Source organism: Aegilops tauschii, chromosome 4 (assembly GCF_002575655.3).
Source record: "Aegilops tauschii subsp. strangulata cultivar AL8/78 chromosome 4, Aet v6.0, whole genome shotgun sequence".
NCBI classification, from domain to species: Eukaryota; Viridiplantae; Streptophyta; class Magnoliopsida; order Poales; family Poaceae; genus Aegilops; species Aegilops tauschii.
The window spans coordinates 528,591,853-528,614,724 of NC_053038.3; the positions used below are offsets into that span (position 1 = coordinate 528,591,853).

Consider the following 22,872-nt stretch of genomic DNA (forward strand, 5'->3'; position numbering starts at 1 on the left):
AATCACATAGCGATGTAAACTAGATTATTGAATCTAGTAAACCCTTTGGGTGTTGGTCACATGACGATGTGAACTATGGATATTAATCACATGGTGATGTAAACTGTTGATGTTAAATCACATGGCGATGTGAACTAGATTATTGACTCTAGTGCAAGTGGCAGACTGAAGGAAATATGCCCTAGAGGCAATAAGAAAGTTATTATTTATTTCCTTATTTCATGATAAATGTTTATTATTCATGCTAGAATTGTATTAACCGAAAACATAATACATGTGTGAATACATAGACAAACAGAGTGTCACTAGTATGCCTCTACTTTACTAGCTCGTTGATCAAAGATGATTATGTTTCCTAACCATAGACATGAGTTGTCATTTGATAAACAGGATCACATCATTAGGAGAATGATGTGATTGACTTGACCCATTCCGTTAGCTTAGCACTTGATCGTTTTAGTTTACTGCTATTGCTTTCTTCATGACTTATACATGTTCGTATGACTATGATATAATGCAACTCCCGATTACCGGAGGAACACTTTGTGTGCTACCAAACGTCACAACGTAACTGGGTGATTATAAAGGTGCTCTACAGGTGTCTCCGATGGTACTTTTTGAGTTGGCATAGATCGAGATTAGGATTTGTCACTCCGATTGTCGGAGAGGTATCTCTGGGCCCTCTCGGTAATGCACATCATTATAAGCCTTGCAAGCAATGTGACTAATGAGTTAGTTGCGGGATGATGCATTACGGAACGAGTAAAGAGACTTGCCGGTAACGAGATTTAGCTAGGTATTGAGATACCGACAATTGAATCTCGGGCAAGTAACATACTGATGACAAAGGGAACAACGTATGTTGTTATGCGGTTTGACCGATAAAGATCTTCATAGAATATGTAGGAACCAATATGAGCATCCAGGTTCCGCTATTGGTTATTGACCAGAGATGTGTCTCGGTCATGTCTACATAGTTCTCGAACCCGTAGGGTCCGCACGCTTAACGTTCGGTGACGATCGGTAATATGAGTTTATATGTTTTGATGTACCGAAGGTAGTTCGGAGTCCCGGATGAGATCGGGGACATGACGAGGAGTCTCAAAATGGTCGAGACGTAAAAATCGATATATTGGACGACCATATTCGGACTTCGGAAAGGTTCCGAGTGATTCGGGTATTTTTCGGAGTACAGGAGAGTTACGGGAATTCGTCGGGGAGTATATGGGCCTTATTGGGCTTTAGGGGAAAGAGAGAGAGGAGGCTGCGTGCCCCCCCCCCCAAGGTTTATTACCGATCCCTCCTTCCTTCTCTTCTCTTTTCCCTTTCCTTCTCTCCTACTCCTACTACTTGGAAGGGCTTAGTTCTACTAGGAAAGGGGGAATCCTACTCCCGATGGGAGTAGGACTCCCCTAGGGCGCGCCATGGAGAGGGCCGGTCCTCCCCCTCCTCCAGTCCTTTATATACGGGGAGAGGGGCATCCCATGGAGACACAACAATTGATCATTGATCTCTTAGCCGTGTGCGGTGCCCCCCTCCACCATATTCCACCTCGGTAATATCGTAGCGGTGCTTAGGCGAAGCCCTGCGTCAGTAGCATCATCAACACCGTCATCAAGCCGTTGTGTTTACGGAACTCTCCCGCAAAGCTCTGCTGGATCGGAGTTCGTGGGACGTCATCGAGCTAAACGTGTGCTGAACTCGGAGGTGCCGTACGTTCGGTACTTGGATCGGTCGGATCGTGAAGACGTACGACTACAGCAACCGCGTTGTCATAACGCTTCCGCTTTCAGTCTACGAGGGTACGTGGACACACTCTCCCCTCTCGTTGCTATGCATCACCATGATCTTGCGTGTGCGTAGGAATTTTTTTGAAATTACTACGTTCCCAACACTTCTATCATATTAATCTATCGTTATTTCTATTACCGTTTATTTTGCTTTCTTTACTATTAGTCTTTATCATAAAAATACCAAAAATATTATCTTATTATCTCTATCAGATCTCACTTTTGCAAGTGGCCGTGAAGGGATTGACAACCCATTTATCGCGTAGGTTGCAAGGTTCTTATTTGTTTGTGTAGGTGCGTGGGACTTGAGCGTGGTCTCCTACCGGATTGATACCTTGGTTCTCAAAACTGAGGGAAATACTTACGCTACTTTACTGCATCACCCTTTCTTCTTCAAGGGAAAACCAACGCAGTGCTCAAGAGGTAGCAAGAAGGATTTCTGGCGCCGTTGCCGGGGAGTCTACGCACAAGTCAAGACATACCAAGTACCCATCACAAACTCTTATCCCTCGCATTACATTATTTGACATTTGCCTCTCGTTTTCCTCTCCCCCACTTCATCCTTGCCGTTTTATTCACTCTTCTTCTGTTCGTCTTTTTGTTTGCTTTGATGTCTTGGCTCGTTTGCTCGTTTGGTTGGAATAGTTGTTTATTACTAAACAGAGAACCTAAGATCTATGGATCCTCATCCATTTGTTAATCTTTTTAAGAGATCAAATTATGATGAACCAATTGCTAGTGAGTTTTGTGCACTAGATTATCTTTATGAAGTTTTGCTTGAAATCTGTGAATCTGAAAATTGTGATGAAGTAATTTATGAAGAGATTCACGATAGCTCCTTGAATAAAAAGCATGATTGCAATGATTTTACTATAAATTCTCTTGATGTCAATTGTGCTAGTAATATGCAAAACCCAAAGCTTGGGGATGCTAAGATTGCTATGTCTACTACTTGTTGCAATGATCATGATTGGGGTGATTCTTCTTAAGATCTTGAAAATTTATTTAAGCCCCATGATGAATATGAGATTGATAATAGTGTTTGCAATAATATTGAAAGTGGGTTTGGAAGAGTGTCAACTTTAGATCCCACATATTTGGATAATGTTCAATCTTATGGAGTTTTTGATAAAAGTGGGTTCGAGGAGGTCATGACTTTATTTTATGATAATCCCACTATTTTGGAAGTGTGTCAACTTTGCATGAATGTGGTTCATAAAGAGAATATTCTATGTGATAGTTATATTATTGCGTTTGAATACGATCCCACATGTAATTATCATGAGAGAGGAAAATATGGTTGTAGAAATCTTCATGTTACAAAATTACCTCTCGTTATGTTGAGATTGCTATCGTCTCTTCCTTCTTCCTTGCATATGCTAGTTTTTGCTTGTCTTGATAATTTGTTTGACAATAAGATGCCTATGCATAGGAAGTATGTTAGACTTAGATGTGTTTTTCACATGTTTTATGATGTTCTCTTTGTGCTTCAATTCTTGTCTTTCATGTGAGCATAATTAAAATTATCAATGCCTAGCTAAAAGGCTTTAAAGAAAAGCGCTTGTTGGGAGACAACCCAATATTTTTCCTTGCTGTTATTCAATAAATATTTGATCTAGCCTCTGGTTAGATTTTTTTTATGTTTTAATTAGTGTTTGTGCCAAGTAAAACCTATAGGATCTTCTTGGGTGATAGTTAATTTGATCTTGCTGAAAAACAGAAACTTTTGCGCGCACGAGATTAGTTTTCATAAATCACAGAAACGTGCTATTCAGTTGATTCTTTTGCAGAAGATTAATAGACAAATTATCTAGAACTTCCCATTTTGGTAGAATTTTTTGAGTTACAGAAGTTTGCGTTAGATACAGATTACTACAGATTGTTCTGTTTTTGACAGATTCTGTTTTTCGTGTGTTGTTTGCTTATTTTGATGAATCTATGGCTAGTAAAAGAGCTTATGAACCATAAAGAAGTTGGAATACAGTAGGTTTAACACCAATATAAACAAAGAATGAGTTCATTACAGTACCTTATAGTAGTGGTTTGTTTTATTTCGCTAACGGAGTTCATGAGCTTTTCTGTTGAGTTTTGTGTTGTGAAGTTTTCAAGTTTTGGGTAAAGGTTTGATGGATTATGGAACAAGGATTGGCAAGATCCTAAACTTGGGTATGCCCCGGAAGGCATCCCCTCTTTCGTCTTCGTCTATCGGTAACTTTACTTGGGGCTATATTTTTATTCACCACATGATTTGCTTGGAGCGTCTTGTATGATTTGAGTCTTTGCTTGCCACAATCATCCTTGCTGTACACACCTTTTGGGAGAGACACACATGATTCTGAATTTATTAGAACACTCTATGTGCTTCACTTATATCTTTTGAGCTATATAGTTTTTGCTCTAGTGCTTCACTTATATCTTTTAGAGCACGGCGGTGTCTTAATTTTGTAGAAATTATTGATCTCTCATGCTTCACTTATATTATTTTGAGAGTCTTCTAGAACATCATGGTATTTTCTATGGTTATAAAAATTGATCCTAGTATAATGGGCATCCAAGTTGGGTATAATAAAAACTATCATAGAAAGTGCATTAAACACTATGATCAAATTTTTTTTTTGAGAATAACACTATGATCAATTTGATGCTTGATAATTGTTTTGAGATATAAAGGTGGTAATGTTAGAGTCATGCTAGTTGGGTAATTATGAAATTGAGAAATACTTGTGTTGAAGTTGGCAAGTCCCGTAGCATGCACGTATGGTAAAAGTTGTGTAACAAATTTGTTGCATGGGGTGCTCTTTTGATTGCCTTCCTTATGTGTGGAGGTCGGGATCGCGTGATGGTTAACTCCTACCAACCCTTCCCCTAGGAGCATGCGTAGTAGTACTTTGCTTAGAGGGCTAGTAAACTTTTGCAATAAGTATATGAGTTCTTTATGACTAATGTGAGTCCATGGATTATACGCACTCTCATCCTTCCACAATTTTCTAGCCTCTACGGTACCGTGCATTGCCCTTTCTCACCTTGAGAGTTGGTACAAACTTCGCCGGTGCATCCAAACCCCGTGATATGATACGCTCTATCACACATAAGCCTCCTTATATCTTCCTCAAAACAGCCACCATACCTACCTATCATGGCATTTCCATAATCATTCCAAGATATATTGCCATGCAACTTTCCACCGTTCCGTTTATTATGACACGCTCCATCATTGTCATATTGCTTTGCATGATCATGTAGTTGACATTGTATTTGTGGCAAAGACACCATTCATAATTTTTCATACATGTCACTCTTGGTTCATTGCATATCCCAGTACACCGCCGGAGGCATTCACATAGAGTCATATTTTGTTCTAAGTATTGAGTTGTAAGTAAATAAAAGTGTGATGATCATTATTAGAGAATTGTCCCATGTGAGGAAAGGATGATGGAGACTATGATTCCCCCACAAGTCGGGATGAGATTCCGGACTAAGAAAAAAAAACAGGCCAAAGAAAAAAAAGAGAAAGGCCAAGAGAAAAAAATAAAAAAATGAGAGAAAAAGAGAGAAGGGACAATGTTACTATCCTTTTTCCACACTTTTGCTTCAAAGTAGCACCATGATCTTCATGATAGAGAGTCTTCTATGTTGTCACTTTCATATACTAGTGGGAATTTTTCATTATAGAACTTGGCTTGTATATTCCAATGATGCGCTTCCTCAAAATGCCCTAGGTCTTCGTGAGAAAGTAAGTTGGATGCACACCCACTTAGTTTCTTTTGTTGAGCTTTCATACATTTATAGCTCTAGTGCATCCGTTGCATGGCAATCCCAACTCACTCACATTGATATCTATTGACGGGCATCTCCATAGCCCGTTGATGCGCCTAGCTGATGTGAGACTATCTTCTCCCTTTTTGTCCTCTTCACAACCACCACTCTATTCCACATATAGTGCTATATCCATGGCTTGCGCTCATGTATTGCGTGAGAGTTGAAAAAGCTGAAGTGCGTTAAAAAGTATGAACCAATTGCTTGGCTGAAACCGGGGTTGTGCATGATGGGAGTATTTTGTGTGATGAAAATGAAGCATAGCCTAACTATATGATTTTGTAGGGATAAGCTTTCTTTGGCTATGCTATTTTGATAAGACATGATTACTTGTTAGTATGCTTGAAGTATTACTATTTTTTTTGTCAATATGAACTTTTATTTTGAATCATTTGGATCTAAATATGCATGCCACAATTAAGATAATTACATTGAAAATATGCTAGGTAGCATTCCACATCAAAAATTCTGTTTTTATCATTTACCTACTCGAGGACGAGCAGGAATTAAGCTTGGGGATGCTTGATACGTCTCCAACGTATCTATAATTTTTGATTGTTCCATGTTATTATATTATCTGTTTTGAATGTTTAATGGGCTTTATTATATACTTTTATATTATTTTTGGGACTAACCTATTAACCGGAGGCGCGGCCCGAATTGCTTTTTTTTGCCTATTTCAGTGTTTCGAAGGAAAGGAATATCAAACGGAGTCCAAACGGAATGAAACCTTCGGGGACGTGATTTTTGGAACAAACATGATCCAGAGGACTTGGAGTGGACGTCAAGCAATCAACGAGGAGGCCATGAGGCAGGGAGGCGCGCCTGCCCCCCTGGGCGCGCCCCCCACCCTCGTGGGCCCCTCGTAGCTCTCCTGACCGACTTCTTTCGCCTATATATACTCTTATACCCTGGAAACATCAGGGACGGAGCCAAAACCCTATTTCCACCGCCGCAACTCTCTGTACCCGTGAGATCCCATCTTGGGGCCTTTTCCGGCGCTCCGCTGGAGGAGGCATTGATCACGGAGGGCTTCTACATCAACACCATAGCCTCTCCGATGATGTGTCGGTAGTTTACCTCAGACCCTCGGGTCCATAGTTATTAGCTAGATGGCTTCTTCTCTCTCTTTGGATCTCAATACAAAGTTCTCCTCGATTCTCTTGGAGATCTATTTGATGTAATCTTCTTTTGCGGTGTGTTTGTCGAGATCCGATGAATTGTGGGTTTATGATCAAGATTATCTATGAACAATATTTGAATCTCCTCTGAATTCTTTTATGTATGATTGGTTATCTTTGCAAGTCTCTTCGAATTATCAGTTTGGTTTGGCCTACTAGATTGATCTTTCTTGCAATGGGAGAGTGCTTAGCTTTGGGTTCAATCTTGCGGTGCTCGATCCCAGTGACAGTAGGGGAAACGACACGTATTGTATTGTTGCCATCGAGGATAAAAAGCCGGGGTTTATATCATATTGCTTGAGTTTATCCCTACATCATGTCATCTTGCTTAAAGCGTTACTCTGTTCTTATGAACTTAATAATCTATATGCATGCTGGATAGCGGTCGATGTGTGGAGTAATAGTAGTAGATGCAGGCAAGAGTCGGTCTACTTGTCGCGGACGTGATGCCTATATACATGATCATACCTAGATATTCTCATAACTATGCTCAGTTCTATCAATTGCTCGACAGTAATTCGTTCACCCACCGTAATACTTATGCTCTTGAGAGAAGCCACTAGTGAAACCTATGGCCCCTAGTGAAACCTATGGCCCCGGGGTCTATCTTCTATCATATTAATCATCGTTATTTCTATTACCATTTATTTTGCTTTCTTTACTTTTAGTCTTTATCATAAAAATACCAAAATATTATCTTATCATCTCTATCAGATCTCACTTTTGCAAGTGGCCGTGAAGGGATTGACAACCCCTTTATCGCGTTGGTTGCAAGGTTCTTATTTGTTTGTGTAGGTGCGTGGGACTTGAGCATGGTCTCCTACTAGATTGATACCTTGGTTCTCAAAACTGAGGGAAATACTTACAGTACTTTACTGCATCACCATTTCCTCTTCAAGGGAAAACCAACGCAGTGCTCAAGAGGTAGCAAGGAGCATGTGAGATTGTTGAGAAAAGTACTGCAAACACTGAAGGAACACAGCCTGAAGGTCAAACGCTCGAAGTGCTTGTTCGCGCAGCAGCAGATAATATACTTGGGGCACAAGATCAGCAGTGATGGGGTGGCCATGGATGACCGCAAAATTGAGTCAGTCCGTGATTGGCCGCATCCGGAATCAGTTCGTAAGCTGAGGGAGTTCTGGGGGCTGGCGGGCTATTACCGTAAGTTCGTCAGAAACTTTGGTATCATTTCTCGCCCCTTGATGGACATGCTTAAGAAAGGTACCTTGTTTATCTGGACACCAACGGCTGAGACAGCATTCAATGAATTGAAGAAAGCCCTGGTTCAGGCCCCGGTGCTGGCATTGCCAGATTTCACAAAGAAGTTTGTGGTCGAGACGGACGCTAGTGCTACGGGAGTGGGTGCAGTGCTTATGCAGGACGCTCACCCCCTGGCCTACTTGAGCAGGGCTCTCGCCCCACGCAACCTTGAATTCTCTGCTTATGAAAAAGAATGCCTAGCGCTGATGCTTGCAGTGGACCACTGGTGCCCGTATCTGCAACACGCGGAGTTCCTGGTGCGCACGGATCAAAAGAGCTTGCTCCACTTGACAGATCAGCGGCTAAACACACCAATTCAACAGAGAGCCTTCACCAAGCTCGTGGGTCTTCAATTTCAAATCCAGTACAAAACGGGCATCACCAACAAGGCAGCCGATGCGTTGTCAAGAAGAGATCATTGGGAGGAGGGGGAGCTCGCAGCAGTCTCAGTCTGTCGGCCAGCATGGCTCGAGGCCGTCGCAAGCAGTTATCGTCAGGACACGGAGGCCCAGCGCAAACTGGAACAGCTAACGCTGGATCCAACTAGTGACAGTGATTACGCATTGCAGGATGGGGTGATTCATCACAAAGGACGTATTTGGATTGGCTCTTATGAAACAACTCAGCTAGCCTTGATCAAAGCTCTGCATGACAGCGCGATCGGAGGCCATTCAAGATTCTATGCTACTTATCATCGTGTCAAAAACCTCTTCTCTTGGAAAGGTATGAAGGCCATGATCAAACAGTACGTGAAATCTTGCGACACTTGTTAGAGAGCTAAGACAGAGAGGATCTCTCCAGCAGGATTACTGCAACCTCTTCCAATTCCTAAAAGACCGTGGGCAGTTGTGTCTCTTGATTTCATCGAGGGGCTGCCGACCTCAGGAGGGCAGAACGTAATTCTCGTGGTGGTGGATAAATTCTCAAAATATGCTCACTGCATACCCCTGAAACACCCTTACACAGCTTTGACAGTGGCAGAAGCGGTCATGAAGAACATTTTCCGTCTGCATGGGTTGCCCCTGGCCATCATCTCGGACAGAGACGGATCTTCACCAGCGCGATTTGGTAGGAACTATTCAAGCGATCTCAAACCAAGCTGAGATTGAGCTCATCTTATCATCCACAGATTGATGGGAAAACCGAGTGGGTGAATCAGTGCTTAGAAGGATACTTACATTGTGCGGTGCACTCGTGCCCGAAGAACTGGAGCAAGTGGCTGTTTTTGGCTGAATATTGGTACAATACGGCTTTTCACTCCTTGCTAGGGTGCACTCCTTTTGAAGTGATCTATGGGCACCTGCCGCGAGAATTTGCATTTACACAGGTGGAGGAGAGCTCAGTGCCGGACCTGTCAGCGTAGTTACAGGAGAGAGCAGTCATGATGGATCACTTGCAGCAGCAGCTAAAACACGCACAAGATCGAATGAAGAAGCAACCAGACAAGCACCGCACGGATCGGTCCTTTGAGGTAGGGGATCTGCTGTACTTGAGGCTTCAGCCATTCATTCAGACATCGGTGGCTCAGTGGCCATATCAAAAGCTGGCGTTCAGATATTACGGGCCATATCCTGTCATAGCTCAGATCGGGAAGGTGGCATACAAGCTCCAGTTGCCGGTCGACAGTAAAATACACCCAGTTGTGCATGTCTCTCAATTGAAGAAGGCAATCAGTCCAGGCATTTCGGTAAGTCCGAGCCTTCCACCAGCTAACTCTGTGTTGCAGGAAGAACACTTTCGTGAGGCGATTTTGGCAACCAAGTTCATCAAGACGCAAGGGGAGATGCGCCCACGACTCCTGGTGCAGTGGAGCGAGATATCGCCGTCGTTGGGAACCTGGGAGGAACCAGCAGACCTTCGTCGTCATTTTCCAGCAAGCACGGCTTGGGGACAAGCCGAGACTCAAGGGGGAGAATGTCACGCCTGCAGGGGCGACCCCATCGGCAGAAGGCCAAGGAGAGGGACTGGACCGGGTGGCAGTTAGAGAATGAGGCTAGTTGGCATTTCCTGTTGGGCTTTAGTGTGTGCGTTGCGTATTGGGCCAACCGAGCCTGCGTGCCTGTGAGTGTGGTTAAGTAGCTAGGCTACCAGAGAGTGAATTATCGAAGAATATAGAACTGGATCGGCAGAGAGAAGTTTCTCTTCCTCTGATTTCTACCTTTCCCCTTCCTCCAAACCCTACCTACCTCTTTCTTCATCCCCTCCCAGATCCGATCCTGAGCCTTCAGTAGATCGAGCCTGTTACACTCAGACCCACTTTCTACAGTGTTTGTGGCTTGCCAAAGTCCTCAGTCGGGCAACTCCGGCCTCGGCGACCCAATAGCTGCATCCCTTTCAGCTTGCTTAGCTCGTCGATGTCCCGATAGCTACGGCCTCGATAGCTTGGATCTGCATCCCTCTAGTACTAGCTTCCTATGTTGTGGGTTGCCGCCGCCTTCCCTCACGGTTGTCTTTGCTTTGCTGCCTGCCCTATCCCGTACACCTCAAAGACTCCCCTTTCCCTAGATCTAATTCTCATGGGTATGGAGGCGGTGCTAACCTCCGGCGGCAGGTGCAACACCATCAACTCCCCTTACAGTCATGGCAATTCCAACCAGCGGTGGCTTCCTCATCTTTGATCCCAGATCCGACGGCTATGGGATTGCTCAGCCTCAGGCCAGGGAGAAATCCCTACTCAGCTTACCGGGTGTCGTGGAATTGTCACGGCAGATGTCCTAGTGTGAGGACTTGAGAGGGGTTGAGTGGAATCGAGAAACGCAACACAAGACAAGGATTTAGATAGCTTCGGGCCTCGGGAAACATCATCCGGTAACAACCCTACATGTTGTTTGTGGCTAGGTCTCATTATCATCACGAGGGAGTCGCCGTAAACCGGCTCTCCTAGTTATGGCTAACCCTTAAGATTATTTTTCTCCCTTCCTCTTGGGGTGCCCTGCCCCTCCTTATATATGTTGAAGGGGCGGGTTACATGTAGAGTCCAACTCGGATTAAGACTAAAACTATTCTGACTTCTCTTCATGGGCTTCTTAACGTATTGGGCTTCATAACGTCTCGGGCTTCATAACTCCAGGCAACTCTATCTGCCGAGTTATGACTGTCAACCAGTTATCATTGTCTGTCGGGTTATGACTATCAACCAGTTATCATTGTCTGCCGGTTTATGATTGCCCGCCGAGTTATGACTGTCAACTAGTTATCACTGTCTACCGGTTTATGATGGTCTGCCGGTTTATGAACTGACTTAACATCTGTCGGGTTATCATCTGACTTAACACCTGCCGGGTTATCATCTGACTTAGCTCCTGTCGGTTTACCACCAGCCGGTTTACCGTCTGTCTTAGCCATCTGTCTTAACTATCTGTCTTAACTGTCTGCCAGTTTACCAAGTCCCAGCCGGCTAATAACTCCGGCCGGGTCATACCGCCGGAGGTTAGCACCGCCTCAGCCTCAGGCCAGGGAGAAATCCCTACTCAGTTTACCGGGGCAGGCAGAAGCGGCGCCCACTGATACGTCTCCGTCGTATCTATAATTGTTTATTGTTCCATGCCAATATTATACAACTTTCATATACTTTTTGGCAACTTTTTATACTATTTTTGGGACTAACATATTGATCCAGTGCCCAGTGCCAGTTCCTGTTTGTTGCATGTTTTTGTTTCGCAGAATATCCATATCAAACGGAATCCAAACCGGATAAAAACGGTCGGAGAATATTTTTGGAATATTTGGAGAATTCTGGAAGAAAAATTCCGCGAGACGGTGCCCGAGGGAGGCACGAGGCAGGGCGGCGCGCCCCACCCCCCTAGGCACGCCCCTGACCCTCATGGGCCCCCCGTAAGGCAGTTGATCCCCTTCTTCGGCCGCAAGAAAGCTAATTTTTGGTTAAAAAAATACGGTGAAGGTTTCAGTCCAATCGGAGTTACGGATCTCCATATATATACGAAACGGTGAAAGGGCAGCTAGGAAAAAATGCAGAAACAGAGAGAGACAGAGAGACAGATCCAATCTCGGAGGGGCTCATGCCCCTCCCAAGCCATGGAGGCCAAGAACCATAGGGGAAACCCTTCTCTCATCTAGGGAGAAGGTTAAGGAAGAAGAAGGAGGAGGGGGGCTCTCTCCCCCTCGCTTCCGTGGCGCTGGAGTGCCACCGGGGCCATCATCATCACCGCCATCTTCATCAACAACTTCACCGCCATCATCACCAACTCTTCCCCCCTCTATGCAGCGGTGTAACCTCTCTCTTACCCGCTGTAATCTTTACTTAAACATGGTGCTCGACGCTATATGTTATTTCCCAATGATGTATGGCTATCTTATGGTGTTTGAGTAGATCCGTTTTGTCCTAATGGCTATTTGATGATCAAGATTGGTTTGAGTTGCATGTTTTATTATTGGTGTTGTCCTATGGTGCTCTCCGTGTCGCGCAAGCGTGAGGGATCCCCGCTGTAGGGTGTTGCAATATGTTTATGATTTGCTTATGGTGGGTGGCGTGAGCGACAGAAGCACAGACCCGAGTAAGTAGGTTGTTTGCGTATGGGATAAAGGGGACTTGATACTTTAATGCTATGGTTGGGTCTTACCTTAATGATCTTTAGTAGTTGCGGATGCTTGCTAGAGTTCCAATCATAAGTGCATATGATCCAAGTAGAGAAAGTATGTTAGCTTATGCCTCTCCCTCAAATGAAATTGCAATAGTGATTACCGGTCTAGTTATCGATTGCCTAGGGACAAATAACTTTCTCGTAACAAAAAGCTCTCTACTAAAATTAATTTAGTTGTGTCTTTATCTAAACAGCCCCTAGCTTTTATTTACGCGCTCTTTATTATCTTGCAGACCTATCCAAAACACCTACAAAGTACTTCTAGTTTCATACTTGTTCTAGGTAAAGTAAATGTTAAGCGTGCGTAGAGTTGTATCGGTTGTCGATAGAACTTGAGGGAATATTTATTCTACCTTTAGCTCCTCGTTGGGTTCGACACTCTTACTTATCGAAAACTGTTGCGATCCTCTATACTTGTGGGTTATCACCCACGGGTGTCGCTTTTCGGCACTGCCATGGCCTCCAGCTATGCCCCTCTTCGAGCTCAAGGCAAACCCTAGGGCCGATTTCTTTGGACATGATGGCAACGGTGTCTGGTCATCGTCTTCCTTCTTGAAGGTGTTGTCTTGTTGGGTTTGGCGATTTTGGACTTCTTGCTGGTTTGACATGCTGCTTTTGGTTCGGGTGTGGGAAGTTTAGCTGTTTTGTATCCTCTGTTCGGCCAAAGCATCCCTTGTCTCTCTGCTCTAGGCACCATGTTACGCATTCCTGCATCTGTTTCACGCGTATGTCCCTCATTGTACTCATTCTATTTTCTTGTATCAATGAAAAAAGATACGCAATCTTTGCGTATTCGCAAAAAAGAGAGTCGACCACAACGTCCTAGTTGTTGGCCGGCCGGCCTGGCATCCAAGTGCCCGCCCAGTGGCAAGGGGGCCCCGAAAATCCTACATCTACGAAGAGCTAGGAAAACTTTTACGTAAACCTCCAATCTAAACTCTTCCCCCCCCCCCCCCCCCCCGATTTTTTGGGGGTGGGCCCGTCCGCCCCTTATCTCCAATCATACTTCTCCACCTGCCTCATTACGTTAATCCCGTACAATTATTTAAATAGCTCTAGCATTGCTCAAGGGGGCCCCGTGGTGAGCGTCTGGAACTCATCCTCTAGTCACGCCAACCACCGGCTGAGTAGCTTGTCCACATGGTTGCTCGTCGGAGCTTTCGTTCAATCGATATACCAAGATGATACAACTGTACCGAGCAAAATGTCTAGTCTCTACGTAGGACGATGCACACAACCAACACGCTCAACATACCAAAAAGGAAAAAAAATGATTTTACACCCCAAAAAAAAAGCTCGCCAGAGCTGATGTGGCATGTCAATGCGGACAATCACTACTAGCCACAAGAAGATTAACTAAGCAGGCCGCTTGTGTGTAAATAAATACTAGGGCAATATATTTATGGCTGTTGTTGATTGGTTTTAGATAGCTAACCGCTCATGCCCAGCAGTGATATATTATGGTTATAGTTGACTTGTCGAGATCGATAGTGGAATCTTCATTTTGATATGATTGTATATTTCAATCGAATCGTGAATTGGTCGATGATCCTGGTATGCATATCCAGCTTAATTTTGTTTATAGACGGCAGCCGCCCCAACTAACGGCAGCTAGCGAATAATCAAGGGGAACAATGGGTAGATAAAAGTAGGAGTACGTACGTTGGCTGATTATTAGAGCATCTGCATGCCAAAGCATCAAGTGCTCGACTTATTAAGACTAATTAACAAGATAAAACTGAAATTTTGTCTTCTTAGCATGCATGGGTTTGCCGCAGTTTATCATGTTTGTAACCATTGCATGAACCACACATGAAGCACTTGATAGAAAATATTACGGCCAGGAAGGTTTTGTTCTATCATGATGGTGGTGCAATCTTCCGATAAGACCTCAGCTATCTTGATAGAAAATACTAAAAACTAGTGGTATTATATTAATATATGACAGGCTACCAGCCTACCACCGGAATTGGTTGCTACAAGTTTGATGTACAAGGCTTGATTCTCAACTTAACTTGATCCTCGAGATTTCAAGAAAATGATAGAAAATCCACCGGAAAGAAGAATAAGAATATATTAGGAGATTACAAACAAAATTATATTATCAGATCTCAACCATGCATGTTGTTGCATACCCAACCTGGCATGCTACAGATAGTACCAGCTCGTGTTGGATGTCCTGGTTGAGAAATCAAGAAAAGGAGAGAGAAGACGTTGCTATCGAATTCAAGACTTTTTCTAGCTTATCACTGATCCAAGACATGTGAGCTTCTGTTCTGAGATCGAGATCGAGATTGAGATGGGAAGGCGGGGGTGAAGATGGAGATGGGGCATGTGCTTAGTCAAACCAGGTGGCATGCACATATTGCTTGCACGCATGGGCTTAATAGCAAGCAGTATGGCAGATGGCAGATGCAAGCAAGAAATAATTATCGAGGTGCATGGTAGCTAGATAGCACAAGAAATAATACCACTGCTTACTATCAAGCTCACCCCTGTTGGAAATATGAGCAATTTACTAAATGATTTTATTAACAGAAATACTAGATAAAGCATGACTAATATAGTAGAGATAAAACAAGTCATGCGTTCTGACAGAGAGAAGGTAAATAGCATCTGTATATATGAACTGTAGCTTAGCATATCTATAGCAGACAATAGAGCTAGTCGCATATATGAAGTAGAACCTAACATGTCTAGGGCAAGTACTATTACGAGATACCGTGGCAGGACATCCAACAGAAAGAAGAACGCATACGGAACAGTAGCAGCACTGGACTTGGCGGTGTCCTCGCCAGCCATGTTGTCGAGGAGGTTGTCGACGTCGGGGAAGTAGTCGTCGGAGTCCGGGGCGTCCGTGACGAAGGAGTCAAGTCAGTAGTCGCGCACAGCGCTCCCAAAAAACCTTATCACCCTTCTCCCGTACAGAACTCAAAGAGGTGCGGTTTCAGAGGCCTACTGTCCTGACCTGCGGTGCACGCCGCAAGCCGGGATGGGGAAGAACGTAGCAGCAGCGCAGTGCTCAGGAACTTGTGGCGAGAGGAAGAAGAGGTTCTGGTGCGTCTCTCGCAGGGAGCTGTAGAGAACGAGCGAGACGAAATGAACAGGCAGCAGGCGAAGAGGTGCGCCGTTCGTATTCAATATCGGCTCATTCCTGCAACCCGCGGCGTGGCGCGTCGTGACGAGGCGAGGCGTGGCGGGCAGCGGAGGAGGAGCGCGCGTGGATGTCCCTCTTGTTCTCATCCTCATACATGTGGAGAAAGAGCCCCCCTTATAAAGAGGTCCAACTCCCTCTAAACTAGCAATGTGGGACTAAACTTTAGTTCCACCTCTTGCCTTGCACGAATGGGCTGCGGGGGCCTCTAGGATTTATTAGGAATTTCTGAAACTGCTATTGGGCTAGGCCCAAAATAGACAAAATTCCAGCAATCCCCCACCAAATCCCAGAGGCACACAAAATTTGCCTTTGGTTCCAAAACACTGTTTTATATACAGGTACTACAGTGGAGACTGTTAAGTAGAACTTCCACCTAGAACTCTATGCTACACTAGTAAGCAACTTGGACAGTGGACTGGGCCTTGAACTGCAAGTTTTCTGCGAATCTAGCTTCACATAAAGCCTTGACCGATATGTGGCTACCATGGGTCTTCCCCGCGGGTGGAGCTTATGTGTCATACTCCGAGACCTTTGATGTCTACTACGTAACCTTCTCCTTGTAGACGTTGTTGGGCCTCCAACTGCAGAGGTTTGTAGGACAGTAGCAAATTTCCCTCAAGTGGGTGACCTAAGGTTTATCAATCCATGGGAGGTGTAGGATGAAGATGGTCTCTCTCAAACAACCCTGCAACCAAATAACAAAGAGTCTCTTGTGTCTCCAACACACCCAATACAATGCTAAATTGTATAGGTGCACTAGTTCGGCGAAGAGATGGTGATACAAGTGCAATATGGATGGTAGATATAGGTTTTGTAATCTGAAAATATAAAAACAGCAAGGTAGCAAGTGGTAAAAGTGAGCGTAAACGGTATTGAAATGCTAGGAAACAAGGCCTAGGGTTCATACTTTCAGTAGTGCAAGTTCTCTCAACAATAATAACATAACTGGATCATATAACTGTCCCTCAACATGCAACAAAGAGTCACTCCAAAGTCACTAATAGCGGAGAACAAACGAAGAGATTATTGTAGGGTACGAAACCACCTCAAAGTTATTCTTTCAGATCGATCTATTCAAGAGTCCGTAGTAAAATAACACGAAGCTATTCTTTCCGTTCGATCTATCATAGAGTTCGTACTAGAATAACACCTTCAGACACAAATCAACCAAAACCCTGATGTCACCTAGATACTCCAATGTCACCTCAAGTATCCATGGGTATGATTATATGATATGCATCACACAATCTCAGATTCATCTATTCAACCAACACAAAGAACTTCAAAGAGTGCCCCAAAGTTTCTACCGGAGAGTCAAGTCGAAAACGTGTGCCAACCCCTATGCATAAGTTCACAAGGTCACTGAACCCGCAAGTTGATCACCAAAACATACATCAAGTGAATCACGTGAATATCCCATTGTCACCACAGATAAGCACATGCAAGACATACATCAAGTGTTCTCAAATCCTTAAAGACTCAATCCAATAAGATAACTTCAAAGGGAAAACTCAATCCATTACAAGAGAGTAGAGGGGGAGAAACATCATAAGATCCAACTATAATAGCAAAGCTCGCGGTACATCAAGATCGTGCCAAATCAAGAACACGAGAGAGAGAGAGAGAGAGAGAGAGAGAGAGATCAAACACATAGCTACTGGTACATACCCTCAGCTCCGAGTGTGAACTACTCCCTCCTCGTCATGGAGAGCGTCGGGATGATGAAGATGTCCACCGGTGATGGATCCCCCCTCCGGCAGGGTGCCGAAACAGGGTCCCGATTGGTTTTTGGTGTCTACAGAGGCTTGCGGCGGCGGAACTCCCGATCTATTCTGCTACCCGATGTTTTTAGGGTATATGGACATAAATAGGCGAAAGAAGTCGGTCAGGGGAGCTATGAGGAGCCCACGAGGGTGGGGGGCACGCCCAGGGGGGTTGGGCGCGCCTCCCTGCCTCGTGGCTTCCTCAAAGCTTCCCTGACGTCTACTCCAAGTCTCTTGGATTGCTTCCGTTTCAAAAATAACTCTCCTGAAGGTTTCATTCCGTTTGGACTCCGTTTGATATTCCTTTTCTTCGAAACACTGAAATAGGCAAGAAAATAACAATTTGGGTTGGGCCTCCGGTTAATACGTTAGTCCCAAAAAATAATATAAAAGTGTTTAGTAAAGGCCATAAACATCCAAAACAGATAATATAATAGCATGAATACTTCATAAATTATAGATACGTTGGAGACGTATCAGCATCCCCAAGCTTAATCCTGCTCGTCCTCGAGTAGGTAAATGATAAAAAGAAATAATTTATGAAGTGTGAATGCTAGAAGGTGTACAAGTTTGATCAATGATAATTTCAATCACCTTTTCTAGCATCATCATATGTCATACCAGTATATCATCTCATAAAACTTCTCATGATCAAGTAACAAGCTATTCACATGTTAAAGCATAGACCATAAACTTTCTTGAAAACTAGCAAACTATGTTCTCAGTCATCAAACAATTGCAATTCATCTTATTTTCAGGAAGAGTCTATGTAAGAGCTTTGATTTAGCAAATCCCACATACTCAACTATCATATAGTCTTCCATGATTGCTACCACTCAAAGCATATTTTTAGAACAAATAGCATCCATCAAACACAGAGAAAGATAGGGGCTTAATGTTTTGCCTCCCAACTTAATTATCATATAGATAATTGTCAACAATAATAATTCATCATCAAATATATTTGAATGGCCATATATGCTTAAATCTTCCATCACATGATGCTTGCCAACTAAATAGTGTAGGGGAACGCAGCAGAAAACAAAAAATTTCCGACCTACGCACCAGCCCAGGACCACTATGGAGACTGCATACATGGTTTGATCTTTTTCGTTACCGACTCGTAGCGCAGCGGGAAGTAGAGTCGATGACGATCGGCGGTGCAGATCCCCGCAGCTAGGATTTACAACCTCCCAACCGCAAGGATGTATACCCTCATCTGCTCCTCAGACAGCCCTCCAGGAGGCGGTCGAACAGCCCCCCGGACGGTGTCGCGGACAGCCCTTCGGGAGGACCTTCGAAACTCGAACGGTCACTCGGACAGCCCTTCGGGAGGACCTTCGAAACTCGGACGGTCACACGGACAGCCCTTCGGGAGGCACTCACGAACTAAGAACGAAGCTACGATCTCTCTACAGAGTTGCACACATACGGTGTCATCTATCCGGCAGGGCTTCGCCGTCCAGAACTAGTTCCTGCCGGAACCCAGACAGCCTTACGGCTCTACGAAACTCTTTTCGTGGGAGGGAGAGAAGAAGCCAGATAATGCATGGCATGTGTATGAGAGCAAGGGATGATCCTTTAGGCAGCCCCCTCCACCCCTATATATAGGCCAAGCCCAAGGGTGGCTTCTCCAAGAAGCCAAGGGGGGAAATACCAAAAAGGCCCTCAAGGTGGCTTCTCCAAGAAGCCAAGCAAAAAGCACTTTCACTATTCATGACGACATTTTTCAGCGTCCGTTCAAATTAAAAATATTTATGTGGGCTCAGAACATTTCCAGTACCCACTAAAATAATTTTCAACGCGTTCCGAAACAATTTCGGTTTAGTGATTTTCATCTGCGAAAAGCAAACAAGAATGCGTTTTCACTATTCATGAAGAGAATTTTTCGCGTCCACTAAATCCGAAAATATTTCTGTGGGTCTTAGAATAATTCCAGTACCCACTAAAATGATTTTGGATTCGTTCTGAAACAATTTCAGATTAGTGAATTTCATCTGCGAAAAACAGCCAAAGCGGTACCGGCAGCTCCGAAACATTTTCGGTTTTTATTTCTAAAAATTCCAAAAAGTTTCCAGAATGATTCTGGCACCCTCCAAGAATTAGCAGGCATGTGCCGAAACCATTTTGACTTAATGGCATACCCCGAAACAACTTTTTCGGTTTCACCGAAACTCATCCAATGACCTCTCTCTGCGGTACGATTCCGCTGTCCGAAACTTTTTGGTGTCCGAAACTTTTTCGGTGATTTTCTCTCAGACTCCCTGTCTAGTATTCAGCAGATAGATGACCCTTAAGCGTGTGACCCTATAGGTTTGGTGAAGTATAGACATGACCTGGAACCCCTTCCGATCAATGATCAACATCGGAGCCGTGGACACCCATATTGACCCCTATACCCACACGAATGAATATTCGAGTGAACCTCCAGTTGCCGTGTGCTATTCCTGTTGCTTCGCGATATGTTACAAATACCCGAGGTGAGACATGTTGGCATTCCCGTGGATCAACAACTTGTCCACTATGCTAGTTACCTCGTTGCCGGTTTTGTTCTCTTTTCTCATTTCATGTTCCGGCATCCCCATGATCAAATCACAAAGTGTCTGGCCAGACGATGATGGACACCATAACACCGAGAGGGCCCGAGTATATCTCTCCATCGTCGGAGGAGCAAATCCCAATCTTGAGCTATCAAGTTACTTGACACACTTTTCCATGAACCCGTAAGCCGCCGTAATAGACACCCATTTACGGATGATGTTTAACAAACCCCAAAGTTCATGAAGCAAGCATGAAGAAACTCGATACTCTCATGGTCTAAGGAATCATGCAAACGTTAACCATCTCTGTGTTATGTACCAATAAACTTGTGACGAAAGAATCTCATAGCATAACATCAATCCGGGTCGATTCAACACAAATGTTCTCTTAACATTGTGCCCTCAAAATTGCTGGCATAGACATGCCCATGACCAGGAAAACAAAATCATCATGCAACACTTGAGCTAGCCTTAGAGGCCAGACTAGGAATACTTCTTACCGTTTATTATTCCACACGTGCATATGAGTCTTCCTCCGAGCCTCGTGGATATTGCAGACTCGAGAATCATTGCAGTTATAGCATGGAACATAAACATAATTGTGAACTCGGAGATAAATAATATCATTTATTATTGCCTCTAGGGCATATCTCCTACAGACTCCCACTTGCACTAGAGTCAATAATCTAATTAATGCTAATGCACTTCGCTTGTGGTATAGCCTGATGTCCAACGGATCTGACGACTTCAGTTCCGTGTGTATCTTTGCATGTCCTCGCGTTTTCACGTTTTCACGAAATTCATATTTTGTGTGGACTTGGCTTTGTATGTATGTGAATCACAGGTCGAACCTGGATTCCTCAGACTGAGTTATGGAGCAACTACCTGCAGTAGTGTCCGATTGTCAAAAGCCATCTTGGAACTATACTAAGTTCATGAATGAACTATATGATTCAACATCTTCTTTGTCGCTTCTAAAGCGTCAACATACTTAGCCCTTGTTATAGAATTCGCCACAGTAACTAGTTTGAACAAATTCCAACTAACTATGCCACCACATTGTGTGTTACACAAAACCCTTAACTTAAACCGAAAATCGCACGGTGAAAAGATGAAGACTATCGATGTAACATTTTACAACGAACTCTTCATGATCTCCGCTTGCAAGAAAACATATCATCAGTACTTACTCTAGTACTCAATGACATCTTTCACTGTTGTCCCACGATCAGTACTTTGATCACTTTAGTATCCATACTCGCAACACCTTGGGAGTATCGGACATATCTGGTTGTTTTACATACCATGGAATACATGATTAATCCAAACACAAAAGTGTGTGGAATCTGCATCATGTATTTTACTCATCAGTGTTTTGGGACACCGAGTCTTGCAAAAACTCTTTCCATGTGACTTTGGCAAGAATCACTCCTTGGCGTTTTAAATGCTGAAAGGTTTTAGCATCTTGTCAATATGTATTCATTGCTTAGCCCCATTAGGTAAATCTATCTCCATAGATCATCATGCCTAATATTGAGGCTATTTAGCCTAAGCACTTCATCGAAAAACTATTTTCAAATGAAGTCCTAATTCGTGTCAAGAAATTTATTTCCAATTACCAATGTGCCAAGCACATAAGGTTTTTAGAAATATTATTACGCTCCCACTTACTTTCTTGAATTACAAGCATCTTCGTTACCCATTGATGAAGTCAAAACCTCTTTGACCATTTCATCAAAACACGAAGATTCCAACTCCATTTTGCTCTCTTCTGTCCATTGCTGGAACTCTGAAGTTTGCATACCTACTAGCATCCTCTGGATCGACAAATTACTTTGGACTGTATCATATACAAGTCCTAGCTTTCATTTCCATCAGATGGAAATCCTTTTATCATCCATGTTTCATATCTCATAATTGAAATATGTATTAATTGCTAGTTTAACCCGAACCGACTTTAAGCATCGCTACGATGAAAACAACCTCATCGTAGTCAACTCTTGAACTTGTTATTTCAACAAGTCGAGCTTTATGGATAAAACATTTTTATCCGTATCAGTTTTAAGTTCCATAAATATTCGTTAGACTCTAAGTCTTCCGAAAGGTGTATCAAGGTTTAAATCTTGAATCACTTATATGGAAACTAACTCGGGTTGTATTGGCATTTAGCCAATTCCGGAGTCAGGGCCCACCAACGCTTCCTTGTGTATCGTAGGTATAATGTTGTCTAACAACAATATCTCGTTTGCGCACCTGAGAGGTTTGCACGAGCCTTGCCTACGTGGTTCAGCTGCAAGTTCGACCGAAGTTCATACATTTTATTGTAGAGACTTCCGTATCAGTCGCAGTAGGAAACTCTGGAATTACTTCCAAGGTCTCTTTCCTTTGATCTGATGATGTAGATACTGTTTATCTCGTCGAGTTGCACTATTCTCCCACTCACCTTTTTGAAAGAACCATTCTCTTTAAAAGCACACCGTTTCGTGGCAAAACTATTTGCCTCGGTATAGTGAGGGAGGAATACCCAACATTTTGGTATAACCTACAAAGTAGCACTTGTCTGATTTGGAATAGGTTTGTAACCTTTTACATAAGCCCCATATTCCAAATGTTAAGAAAAGATATAACATGGTTGGGCGTACCATACCATGGCTTCATTTCAACAGACCCGATGTAGCTCTTTTCAGTGTAAAAGCCGCAGTCTCTAAAGCATCACTTTAAAAGGGATAATCACAAATTTATTTATGTCATCTTTGACCTTACC

At 43.6% G+C, this 22,872-nt stretch overlaps 1 protein-coding gene across 1 annotated transcript in view; it reads left to right on the top strand.

Annotated features, from left to right (window-relative positions):
- The first annotated feature begins 9,428 nt into the window (after window positions 1-9,428).
- Window positions 9,429-22,872, top strand: part of LOC120963603 (uncharacterized) — a 49,985-nt gene continuing 36,541 nt past the window's right edge. The window contains exons 1-2 of the mRNA XM_073497968.1: window positions 9,429-9,734; window positions 11,426-11,476. Coding sequence (XP_073354069.1) covers window positions 9,429-9,734; window positions 11,426-11,476 — 357 coding nt within the window. The remainder of the gene's footprint in view (window positions 9,735-11,425; window positions 11,477-22,872) is intronic.